At 42.4% G+C, this 13,627-nt stretch overlaps 1 protein-coding gene across 1 annotated transcript in view; it reads right to left on the reverse strand.

The window, feature by feature from the left end:
* Window positions 1-13,627, reverse strand: part of LOC125263006 (trichohyalin-like) — a 63,284-nt gene that overhangs the window by 24,350 nt on the left and 25,307 nt on the right. Inside the window, exons 3-5 of the mRNA XM_048181839.1 lie at window positions 11,236-11,895; window positions 10,228-10,824; window positions 4,320-5,591 (exon numbers count right to left, since the gene is read on the reverse strand). Of these exons, the coding sequence (XP_048037796.1) occupies window positions 4,320-5,591; window positions 10,228-10,824; window positions 11,236-11,895 (2,529 nt within the window). The remainder of the gene's footprint in view (window positions 1-4,319; window positions 5,592-10,227; window positions 10,825-11,235; window positions 11,896-13,627) is intronic.

The raw sequence follows: 13,627 nt of genomic DNA on the forward strand, positions 1-13,627 counted from the left end.
TTAAATCTCCGTATCCGCTTACATATATTTATATATAATCTATTTTTAATCTCTATAATAAAAATGTATAATTCAGATTTTGATCTCCATATCCATTTACATATATTATATATATCTTCCAAGGGGTTTTTTCCCTCCTAGGACTTTTTTCCCAGTGCTAGCACGCTGGGTTTTTCTCCTAGGGGTTTTTTTCCACCCCTGGGAGTCAGCCGACATTGGCTTAATGTAGCACCATCTTGTATATGTTACATATTACCACGCTTGCTTGTACAGCCTATTTTTAACCATTTCTCTTTTTTCTGTGCTCCTAATATGTAAAGCTGCTTTGAAACAATTACCAATTGTAAAAAGCGCTATATAAATAAATTTGACTTGACTTGACTTGACAATGCACCTGTTCTCCGGGCGGAGATTGCTGTCCTCCTGGCGAAGGATGCAATCGAGCCGGTCCCTCCAGCCGATATGAAGTCGGGGTTTTACAGCCCCTACTTCATTGTACCAAAAAGGGCGGTGGGCTATGGCCAATCCTGGATCTGCGCGTCCTGAGCCGGTACCTTCACAAGTTGCCGTTCAAGATGCTCACGCAGAAGCGCATTTTCGAATGCGTCCGTCCCCAGGATTAGTTTGCGGCAATCGACCTGAAGGACGCGTACTTTCATGTCTCGATTCTGCCTCGCCTCAGACTCTTCCTACGGTTTGCGTTCGAGGGTCGAGCATATCAGTACAAATTCCTACCCTTCGGGGTGGCCCAACTGGTTGATCCTGGCCAGCTCGCGAGAGCAGTTGTGCGAACACAGGGACGTGGTTCTAGCTCACCTCAGCCGGTTGGGTCTTCGGGTCAACTGGGACAAGAGCAAACTCACCCCCGGGCAGAGGATCTCTTATCTCGGTCTCGAGCTAGACTCGGTCGCCCGGACTGCGCGCCTCACCGAGGAGCGCGTCCAGTCGGTGTTGACCTGCCTGAGTACGCTCAAGCGCAGGACAGCGGCCCCACTGAAACGTTTTCAGAGGCTCCTGGGTCATATGGCATCTGCAGCCGCGGTCACGCCGCTCAGATTGCTCCATATGAGGCCGCTTCAACACTGGCTCCGCGGCCGGGTCCCGAGATGGGCGAGGCAGCACGGTACGCTCCATGTCCCCGTGACACCGAGCTGCCGTCGCACCCACATCCGGTGGTCGGACCCCTCGTTCCTGCAGGCAGGAGTGCCCCTGGAACAGGTGTCCAGGCACGCTGTGGTCTCCACAGATGCCTCTGCCACCGGATGGGGGGCCACGTACAACGGGCATGCAGTGTCAGGTCTGTGGACGGGGCCTCAACTGCATTGGCATATCAATTGCCTGGAGTTGCTAGCAGTACGTCTTGCACTGGGCCGCTTCAAGAAGCTGCTGTCAGACAAGCACGTACTGGTTCGCTCGGACAGCACTGCGGCCGTTGCGTACATCAACCATCAAGGTGGTCTACGCTCCTGTCGCATGTCGCAACTCGCCCGCCATCTCGTTATAGAGTCAGAAGCATCTGAGGTCGCTTCGTGCCATTCATGTCCCAGGTGTGCTCAACCGTGCAGCCGACGAGCTGTCACGGCGCCTCCACTTGCGGGCGAGTGGCGGCTCCATCCCCAGGTGGTCCAGCTGATCTGGCAGCACTTCGGCGAGGCCCAGGTAGACCTGTTTGCCTCCCCAGAAACTGCCTACTGCCAGTGGTTCTATTCCCTGACCGGCGGCACGCTCGGCACGGATGCCCTGGCACACAGCTGGCCCCCGGGTCTGCGCAAATATGCGTTTCCCCCAGTGAGCCTTCTCGCACAGCTCCTGTGCAAGGTCAGGGAGGACGAGGAGCAGGTCTTGTTAGTGGCTCCGTATTGGCCCACTCGGACCAGGTTTTCGGACCTGATGCTCCTCACGACAGCCCCTCCTTGGCCGATTCCTCTGAGGAAGGACCTCCTGACTCAGAGACGGGGCACCCTATGGCACCCGCGTCCCGACCTGTGGAACCTCCACGTGTGGTCCCTGGACGGGATGCAGAGGTTCTGAGTGATCTCCCACAAGCGGTCGTAGACACCATCACTTCCACGAGGAGCCTCTATGCGCTGAAGTGGAACCTGTTCGTTGAATGGTGCTCCTCTCGCTGAGAGGACCCCCGATCATGCTCGGTCAGATCTGTGCTTTCCTTCCTGCAAGAGGGCTTGGAGCGAAGGCTGTCTCCCTCCACCCTCAAGGTGTATGTCGCCGCTATCGCTGCACATCACCATGCAGTTGAGGGTAAGTCCCTGGGGAAACACGATCTGATCGTCAGGTTCCTGAGGGGGGCGAGGAGACTGAATCCTTCTCGCCCTTCCTCCATACCCTCTTGGGATCTGACCCTGGTTCTTACATCTCTCCGGGGTCATCCCTTCGAGCCTCTGCAGTCAGTCGAGTTAAAAGTACTGTCTCTCTAGACCGTCCTCCTGGTTGCACTGGCTTCGCTTAAGAGGGTAGGGGATCTGCACGCATTTTCGGTCGACGAATCGTGCCTAGAATTCGGGCCCAGTGACTCTCAGGTCATCCTGAGACCCCGGCCCGGATATGTGCCCAAGGTTCCTACCACTCCCTTCTGAGATCAGGTAGTGAACCTGCAAGTGCTGCCCTCGGAGGAGGCAGACCCAGCCCTAGCTTTGCTCTGTCCCGTCCGCGCTCTGCGTGTGTACGTGGACAGAACGCGAAGCTTCAGGACCTCAGATCAGCTCTTCGTCTGTTACGGAGGCCAGCAGAAGGGAAAGGCTGTCTCCAAGCATTTTCCAAGGCGTGCCTTGTCCGCTTGGGTTGAGAGCCCACTCCACCAGAGGAGTGGCCTCTTCCTGGGCGTTGGCTCATGGCGCCTCGCTGACAGATATCTGTAGAGCTGCGGGCTGTGCGACACCTAACACGTTCGCTAGATTCTATAGCCTACGTGTAGAGCCGGTATCTTCCCATGTACTCGCTTCCACTAGCCGGTAGATGCGTTGAACCCGCTCTAAGTGTCGGCTTGCAATGCCATTCCCGCCCCCTGGGCCGGATACGTGCATCTATTGACTCCAGTCGTGTTCCCCACTTGGCGAACCCTGTCGAGTTCCTCCGCCTCCCCCTTCGGCTCGGACATTGTGGAGTGTCTAATGCCAGGCCAACATCCGTCCCTGACGTTGTCTGTTGGCTGGGTTCCATATGTCGTGACTCCTCTACGTGAGCGGTCCCATATGTGTAATTGTCCACGGTTTAAAACTCCCTACGGCGAGTCCGTGTCTTTCCCTTAGCAGAGCCAGCTCTGCTGTCACCTGTCAGATGAGTCTCCCCCTACCCAGGTGGAGCCATCCCAGGGACTCCATATGCGTACTGCCCCCCGGGCCAGTCCATATGTGTTTTCTCCACGTAAACTCCTCCCCCATTGGGTAGGTAGTGGCCTCCGCAGCGTCCCCTACGGGTTCGCTTCCCCAGTGTAGTCTAGTTTACTTAGTGGGTATGTCGGAACAGCAGTAGACTCTCTCGGCGTAAGCTCGTCCCCTTCACCGTCCCAATTGGTGCGACGGGTGGCTAGAGCTTGCACTGGGCACTGGATTTCGTAACTGTGACGCTTTATTTGGGATCCCAATTCGTCGGTCACTACTGACGTACGTCGAACGTGACCGACTGAAAGGGAACGTCTCGGTTACGTATGTAACCCTCGTTCCCTGAAGGAGGGAACGGAGACGTACGTCCCATCGCCACAGTTTCTGTACCCTCGCTGATGTGCGGACACCAGTTGTCTCCTCAGCGAAAAACAGAGTGCGATTGCATCTGCTTCCTATTTATATACACCTGTCGGAGGCGGTGCGCATTATGCAAATATCGCACGCCAATTCCATTGGCTTGTTTTAGTTCACTCGAAGCTGATAGGGCTCTCTAGCGATATCCCAATTCGTCGGTCACTACTGACGTACGTCTCCGTTCCCTCCTTCAGGGAACGAGGGTTACATACGTAACCGAGACGTTTTCTGGTCTGACAACTCACATGACCTATGTGCACCAAGCCGAGTGTTCCCTTTAATTAATTAATTAATTTATTTATTTTCTAAAAATCCTTGCTGTATTTTTGTGTGGTAAATTAGGAAAAAGTACACTGACTTAGTAATTTCCAAACTCCAACTACATTCAATTACGAACATCCAAGGTGGATTTGAATGCACCAAGAGTATCTAAATATTGAACAGGTTTTAAGTTTCTCATAATTTGATAATCTGTGTCTGAGCAGGGTATTGTTTACACACAATTATTCATTTTTTTGTAAATTAATTTCAAAATTAGCTTTTTTATTTTTTATTTTGACTTACTGTTTGTGAGCTGACCCTCTGGATTTCTCTTAAGTTCATTAGATTTTCTTGTTTCTTTCTCCTCTTCTTCTCTTTGTCTTTCCTGTTGTTTCTGTCTCTCCCATTCCTCTTGTTCTCTCTTCAGCTCCTCTTGCATCTTTCTCTCTTGATCCTCTATGTCCTTAATGTCTCTTTTATATTGTTTGTCTTTCTCTCTAAGTTCCTCTTCTTTTCTCTTTCTCTCTTTATCATGATTCCATCTTTGTTCCTCAATCATTATCTTAAATTTTCCTTTCTCTTCTTCATATTTCAACTGAAGATCTTCTCTCTCTTTCAGTCTTCTTTCTCTCTCTTGTTCGAGTCTCTGATTGAACTTATCCCACATTTCCTGTTCTTTCTCTCTTCTTTTCTCATCCTCTTCATTTCTTCTTTGACTTTCCTGTCGTTTCTGTCTCTCCCAATCCTCCCGTTCTCTCTTCATCTCCTCTCGCATCTTTCTCTCATGTTCCTCTCTTTCTTTTATCTCTGTTTTATATCTTATTTCTCTCTTTCTAAATTCTTCTTCTCTTCTCTTACTGTTCTGTATCTCTTGCTTCCTTATCATCTTCATCTGATCTTTTTCTTCTTCATGTTTCATCACGAGCATCTTCTTTTCTTTTTCTTGTTTCTCTCTTTCCATCTCTCTGAACATCTTACATGAGTAGTAACTGTCTCCATTTTCTTTCACCATGTCATCTATCTTCTTCAGTAGATCAGACACCTGTTTTCTGTCTTCTCGAGTCTTTTTATTATTGAACACATGGTATCTGCTTCCACACGCTTCAATCAGCTTCATCAAAGGAGTTCCAGGATTTTCTAGATACTGTTCAATAGTTTTATTTTCCAGATCGTCTCCTCTGGTGAAGAGCACAATAGTGAACATTAATGAGTTTTCACAAAATGTATCTTGAATGAGCTTCACTGATTGTTCCTCCTCTTCAGTGAATCGTCCCAGTGATATCAGTAAGAGGAACGCATGTGGTCCAGGCAGAATCATGGAGATGCAGTTGCTGATTTCCCTCTGGATCTCCTTATTACTCAGTTTAGTATCAAACAGTCCTGGAGTGTCGATCACAGTAACATGTCGGCCGTTGATTTTCATTGTTTCTTTCTTACACACTTTAGTAATCGACTGTTGAGATAGTTCTGCTTTGAATGCATCTTTTCCTAAAATGGTGTTTGCTGTTGAACTCTTCCCAACTCCAGTTTTACCCAGCAGCACAATCCTCAGTTCATTTGCTTTTTCTTTTGAATCTAAAGATAGATCAAATTAAAAATAAAAAAATAAATAAATAAATAAATAATATACTCAATTTCAATTGAAGAAAGGCCTTTATCACAGTCTGCGTGTTGTCACATCTGGCTGCGATTAGTAGCATAAATTATTTTCCTCCTGCATTATTGTCAATAGAAGCTAGTCAATTTTAATACGAAAATTCAACTAATTTAGAAGAAGTAAATAATGTCAATAATTGCACATACCTAGGAAAGCAAGGGAGCACAAAAAGACATACAAGCAAGTCTTGGAAAAGCTAGTGGTGCATTTGCCAGATTAAAGACAGTTTGGAAATTTAGCCAATACAGCACAACTACAAAGCTAGTTGAGCTCAAAAGTTTACATACCCCTTGCAGAATCTGCAAAAATGTTAATTGTTTTAACAAACTAAGAAGGATCATAAAAATTGCATGCTATTTTTTATTTAGTACTGTCCTGAATATGCTATTTCACATAACAGATGTTTACATAAAGTAAAAAAAAAAAAATAGCTGAATTTATAACAATAACGCCAATCAAAAGTTTACATAAACTTGGTTACTGTGTTTCTTTAACTGGATGATCCACGACTGTTTTTGTGTTTTGTGATGGTTGTTCATGAGTCTCTTGTTTGTCCTGAGCAGTTAAACTGAGCTCTGTTCTTCAGAAAAATCCTTCAGCTCCTGCAGATTCTTCAGTTTTCAAGCATCTTCTGCATATTTGAACCCTTTCCAGCAGCGACTGAATGATTTTGAGATTCATCTTTTCACACTGAGGACAACTGAGGGTCTCAAACTCAACTATTAAAAAAGGTTCAAACATTCACTGATGCTCCAGAACGAAACACGATGCATTAAGAGCCGGGGGGTGAAAACTTTTGAACAGGATGATGTGCAAAATTTTCTTATTTTGTTTAAATATATTAAGGATTTAAAGATAGATATATTTAAAGATATTTTTTTCATTTAGTTCTGCCCTTCTGAAGCAACAGAAGATAGTTTCATGTTTCCCAGAATACAAAAAAAAGTACAATTTATCCTGTTCAAAAGTTTTCACGCCCCGACTCTTAATGCATCGTGTTTCCTTCTGGAGCATCAGTGAATGTTTGAACCTTGTTTAATAGTTGTGTTTGAGTCCATCAGTTGTCCTCAGTGTGAAAAGACGGATCTGAAAATCATTCAGTCACTGCTGGAAAGGGTTCAAATATGCAGAAGATGCTTGAAAACTGAAGAATCTGCAGGAGCTGAAGGATTTTTCTGAAGAACAGAGCTCAGAACAAACAAGATACTCATGAACAACCATCACAAAACACACAAACAGTCGTGGATCATCAGGTAACCACACACAGTATTGAGAATCAATGGTTCACATACTTATGAATGGAGTTATTTTAATAAATTCAGCTATTGTTTTGTCTTGTGAACTATATGTAAACATCTTTTATGTAAAATATCTTACTCAGGACAGTAGTAAATAAAAAAAATGCAATTTTCATGATTCTTCTTATTTTGTTAAAATGATTAACATTTTTGCAGATTCTGCAAGGGGTATGTAAACTTTCGAGCTCAACTATACATCTGTACAACAGTTTTGACAAACCAGTCTTGCTGTATGGCAAGTTACTAAGGGTGACAAGATCAGCGCCTTCCACAGTGGATGCCTTAGGAAGATATGTTGTATATTCTGGCCTATGAAAATCACCATTGAAGAGCTGTATAGGAGAGCAAAGAGTCAAAGCGTGGTCATTGAGATGAGATCAAGCACCATAGCATCCAATGGCTTGGATGGTGATGTCCTTAGAATGGAACAGGACCGAATTCCAAAGACTGCCCTGAGATGGAAACCACCAATGGCAGAACTAAATGAAATGGGTCTGTCATGGGGCGAGGCGCAGTACACCACAAATGACCGAGCCAGGTGGAAGCAAATCATTGATACCTTATGTCCCAATAGGAATGAAGCAGAGTAAGTAAGTATATGTCTTGGTCCAAGGTGCCACGATTGTCTATGAGGATATTTGCGTATCTCGAAAAACATGGCTGTCATCAACCAATGAAGTTTGAGCACCTATTAGACAAGGTTAAAGGTGGCCAATCGGAACAAAACTCAGTGGGCCTGTTTGGCTTGTGGCTCAAGAGGTCTGTGAAAAAATTTGAAAGAAATTGGCCACTGGGTGGTGCTATCACAATCTATGCCTTGTGTACCATGTGTTATTTCATGCATACACACAATATTCATATCACATGTTAGATTTCCTTTTTTGAACAAATCTCTCTCAAGAACAGAATATTTGAGAATATACATATATACACACACACACACACACATATATATATATATATATATATATATATATATATACACACACACACACACACACACATACATATATATATATTAGGGCTGTCAAAATAATGCGTTAATTTCGATTAATTAATCTGAGAAAAAATAACGCGTTAAAAAAATAATGCAGATTAATCCATTCCGTATTGAACCTGGAGCCGTTCTCGTGTGCGCGAGTTCTCTTTGTCTTCAAAGTAAGCACCGTCTTTGCACTCTCTCTACCTCACACATAATAGCAAGTGTGGTTAGTAAAATTAGCCTTAATAATCCACAATATTTTCAGGTTATTTAAATGTCAATGTGTAGTAAATTAGGCCTACCTATAAAATCAGTTAGTTTAGACTGGAGTGAGGTGAAACCAGAACAAAGCAAGTTGTTGTTAGCTAGGTGCATTCAATTGTATATGGTAGAAAATTATATTATTAGTTAATAACTTCTAAATGCTACTTTTTAATACTTTTCAGGTTTAGCAAAAAAAAGCATCTTCTCTTACAAAGCTATAAAATCACTTTTTTTTTCTTTCAAGAAAGAATTACAGTGAGAGTGACGGGTACTTTATTGTCAGTATCAGGCTCGCAGATCACGTGGGTAGGGCACTTTTTACTGTTTGTGTGGATGACCATGTCTGTCACCACCGAAGACCATTTTTGACCCAGGAAAAACCCTGCATTGATTCATTTGAATTGAAAAATTTAATACTTTCACAGCAAAAATTGTGTATGCGATTAATTTAGATTAATTAATCACAGAGTATGTAATTAATTAGATTAAAATGTTTAATCGATTGACAGCCCTAATATATATATATGTATATATATATATATATATATATATATATATATATATATATATAACTACTCCTAGATTTTTTGCTCAAACTCGATAAAACCACTGCAGTACAATTCTCTGGTCAAAAAGCATTTGGATAGCTATAACAGGGTCATTTAGAAAATGTGTGTGGCCAACTGTACACAAAAGCCTAAATGATTCCTAAATGAAATTTAGAACTTAAATTAGGTAAGCACCCAAAGAATGGATATCGGACCATAGGTAGCTCTGTAACTGTTACAAAGATAAAAATTACATTGGATTACTAAAAATGGTCTGTTGCATCTCTGATTTAGGGGCTAAATTTTGTTTACAGGCTAAATAATATATCTTTTTATAATTGTGCTTAAATGACTTAAAGTCATCGAACCCCAGTAACTGCAGCTTGCAGCTATATTTTTAATGTTATTAATTTTTATTTTTACATCAAATTTATTATGATTAATCTACCATTCTGTCCACAGTAAAATGCTTTTCTACACTCAATTACTGCATTAAAACCCAAACTGGAGGATATCACTCGTTATGTGATAGTGATAAAAAATTTCTCTGACCTAGCGATTGAAACTTTTACCTCGCAAGTACAATTGATTCAAAAACATTTAACATTTAACTGTTGAGGTTTACAAAAATACTATTATGTTATAGGCTAAAGGACACACTGTCAATACAATATTTTCGCCAAGCATTCGCAAAACTTTTTAAATGATGAATATGGCTTCATATGTTTTGATTCCAGCCTAAATGCTGTCACAACAATACTACACCAGATTTACTATGCTGCACACAAGTACACACTAATTTAAACACTTGTATACATGAGTCGAAACCTGATTAGAGATTTGATTGTAGCCACTGCTCATCAAAGTTTTTTAAAAGCTGCTCACTGCAGAGCTAATGGGTGGAGATTGTCGTCCAGCCACACCTTAAACCCACCCAACCCTACCCATAAACCCAACATGGTCAAGCTCCACCCAAGCTCCACCCAAGCTCCGCCCAGGCCCCTGTTGTAGGTTCATTTTGTAAATGATGGCCATTATGTGTTTCCATTTAAATCATGAAATATGCATCGGAATAACATGAACGATTTTGGTTGTTGTTTCATTTAATCCAATTAATGATTGTAAAGGTTGGTGTGTTTAGAAGTATTTGTGCTGAATTGTACATAAATAAATCACAACAATCTGGTGCTATGGGTGTATGCATTGATACAGGCTGCAACAAAAAAACATTTTACACTACTATTTGAAGCCTCCACTCTTTTCAAATGCTGAAGTGTGATAAAGGCCTATTGTCAATCATCTAGGTGATGAGAGAATATAATGTATAATTTATACTGAAGCGTAATGTGCTACTTATTATTTATTCTGAATTTTGCATATAATGTCATTTTTTTTGTCCCACAAGTGTAGACTTTTGCATTTGTGAAATATGTTTATTCCAAGCAGATTTTTTGATCGTTACCTTGTGAATGGATTCTTCTCTTCATTTCTTCAAATTTCAGCAGTTTTCCCATCTGTGCCTCCAGAAATGTCTCTGTGGAGAAAAACCCTTGTCTGTTTTCTTTCACCATCTGCTCCAATTTCTCCACCAACAAAGACAGTTGTGTGTTTGGGCCAATGGAATGATGCCGTCCTCCAAAACTCTCAATGACAGACTGTGTTTCTTCATTCAGTTCTGCTGTCTGATGCTCTGGATTCTGGTATATGAGGATCATGATGTGTTTGTTGATTCTTGAGCTGAATATCTTCTGGATCTTCTCCATTTCTGCTCTGTCTTCATTATTAAGTGAACCACCAGGAACAATGAGGAGGAACACATGAACTCCAGGATCACAGAGAGACACACAGCGGAGAGTCTGACGCATCACTTCCTCCTCTGAGAGCCGAGTGAGAGCTGGAAGCTCCAGCAGATTGATCAGACGTCCATAAAGCTCCACTTGCCGTCTCATACATTCTGAGCTGAGTTGTGATCCTCTCTCGCTCTGGTTCAGGATCAGGTTTGATATGAAAGATTTTAAATTTTCATTCCCACACAGAACCAGATTCAGCTTCACACCCTCTGAAATGAGCAACAACGTAGTTTAGCAATAAGATTCAATGTAAAAAGTTAGAATATGCTGCATTCACATCACATAAGAATTATTGTAATCAGGACTGTACTGTAATTTACTGTACTGTCATTTAGAGGAAGTGTTTAAGGATGTCCCATTTACAGAGGACATGTTCTTGTGTCCTTTAACATTGTTTTTTGTTTTGCAAAATAAACTAGACAGATGTCGTAAATTTTATCTACAAAAGGTTTAAGGTTATTTTTGAGTCCATAGATAGCTTATTTATAAAAAGGGCATTATTTCATGTATGGTTCACCCAGTAGGCTACGGATCTACTGTACTGTGAATAACCTGTAGGCTTATTACTACTGTATTTTCACAAAGACGCTTTATTCATAAAATTAAATGAATTCACTCACCCAGTGTCTTGATCTTCTCCTGTAACTCTTTGATGTCATTCTCTCTCTTACTCAGTTTCTCCTCTAGTTCATGTCTGACTCTCTTCTCTTGAGCTCTCATGTATGTCTGGAGTGAATAGGGTTCAATCTTCAGGCTGTCTATACCATTTAGCATCTTTAAGATCCCTCCATTGTTTTTATGGTCCTTTAACCCCATTATATAGTACCAACTCCCATAGAGACTCACGATCCTCTGAGATTCTGTGGCTAAAACAAAATCTGACACACTTTTGTCAACAGTGAGTTCAGAAGTGAAAAGAACTATGAAGTGCTGATTGGAGTTGAATATTGTTCGAATCTTCTCCATTTCTGCTTTTTCTTCATAAGTCAGTGGAGTGACTGGAATAATGAGGATGAACACATGAACTCCAGGATCACAGAGAGACACACAGTTGAGAGTCTCCCGCATCACTTCCTCCTCTGAGAGCCGAGTGAGAGCTGGAAACTCTATCACAGTGATCTGACGTCCTTGAATTGTTCCTTCTTTCTTCACACACACTTTACTCATCTCTTTCTGATGTTTGCTTGGTTTCCCTCTAATCATTTTAGACACTGAGGTCTTGAGTGTTGTATTATATCCACACAGCACAATGTTCAGCTTTGTTTTTCCAGAAGTAGTCCCTGAAAACATTAGTTAGAGACGTGAGTTTCAAATGAGTTTTGGTAACAAAATCTACACTTCCTTGAAGGATTAGTTCACTTTCAAATGAAAATTAGCCCAAGCTTTTCTCACCCTCAAACCATCCTAGGCAGGGACGGACTGGGACTAAAAAACGGCCCTGGACTTTGACTAAGCCCAGCCCAAAGCAATCGGCGCGTGGAAACTCGACAACAACAACAATAACGCCTGGCATGAGTGTCACAAGACTTTAATTGTGGCTCATGATACTATACCATCCAAATTATAGCAATAGCACTGATGTTGACTAATAGTGAGGGGAAAAAAACAGGTGATGACTGCGTGCGTGGCGGGTGGTGGGCCGTCCTGGAGTACCGGCCGTTCTGTGATTCTCCAGATCACACAGATGGCCAGTCCGCCCCTGATCCTAGGTGTATATGACTTTCTTCTTTCTGATGAACACAATCTGGGTTATATTAATAAATATCCTGACACATCCAAGCTTTATAATGGCAGTGAACAGGGGTCACGAGTACCCAGATAGCAACATTGAGTCGGCCCAGATTTGGCCCATATCTGGCCCATGTGGAATGATGATCTGGCCCACATGCTGCATGGAATGACAGTGAGTGTGTGGGCCGCTTCTGTTTGCCAGATCTGAGCCACAAGCAGGCCATATCAATGCCACATGTCAGCCAAGAGCAAAGAAATAAACTTAAACTGGACCTTATCTGAGCCATAAAATCTGTGTATATTAAATATAGAGTCATCCCAGCCTAATACGCTTGTTTTGATAATCACTGAAGGAAAGAAGAGCCACAGCCTTAGATGAAATCAAATGAAGATAAAATACATGAAATCTCTGAAGATCTGATTAAACAACTCCACAAACAGCATTACCAGCTTCACTTATTACTAACCAGGGTAGCGTTTCCCAAAGGCATCGTAAGCCTAAGTTGATCGTAGCTCCATCGAAACCAATGGAGCTACGATCAACGTAGGCTTATGATGCTTTTGGGAAACGCTACCCAGACTGACTTTATTTCTGTATGACGTTTACAGTTCTTTCTGAAAATTAACACTGGTTTAACTCTGTGTTTCATTTGAAGTCACCATAACGGTGATTAGGCAAGGCAAGGCACTTTTATTTGTATAGCACATTTCATACACAATGGTAATTCAAAGTGCTTTACATAAAGAAGAATAATAAAAATAGAACATAAGGAATAGAAATAACAGTACAAACTGAATTTTGCTATCTGGATGGATGAGCTAGGAAGTCTCAGGGAGTTTTTTTGTTGTTGTTGTTGTTGTTGTCCGTCAGAGTGGATCTAAACGGATCTATCCATCAGAGCGGATCTGAATGGATCTTCCTCACACGACAGGACTGCTACCTGTTAAGGCACTTCAAACTGATAAACAAAGTTTCAATCTCCCCTTTTGCCAAGACACCTCAAACTGCACCACACAGCCCTAATCCCCCTTCCGGAGATATCTTATCTATGCAACGCAGTTCAAATTTCCCCTTTGGAAAGTGTCCTGACTGTAATCCAGAGATATCTTAACCATGCACCACAGCTCAAATTTCCCCATGGTTTGTCCCCTTATCCAAATTTACCAAATTTTAACCTAATCACAAATGCTTTCTTCCTAATTCTCCCAGCACTTTCAACCAGACAGCAATATGTAAAATGCATTAAAAGTCAGAATAACAAGATGATACATAAAAGACAT

This window comes from Megalobrama amblycephala, linkage group LG2, assembly GCF_018812025.1.
Source record: "Megalobrama amblycephala isolate DHTTF-2021 linkage group LG2, ASM1881202v1, whole genome shotgun sequence".
Lineage (NCBI taxonomy): Eukaryota > Metazoa > Chordata > Actinopteri > Cypriniformes > Xenocyprididae > Megalobrama > Megalobrama amblycephala.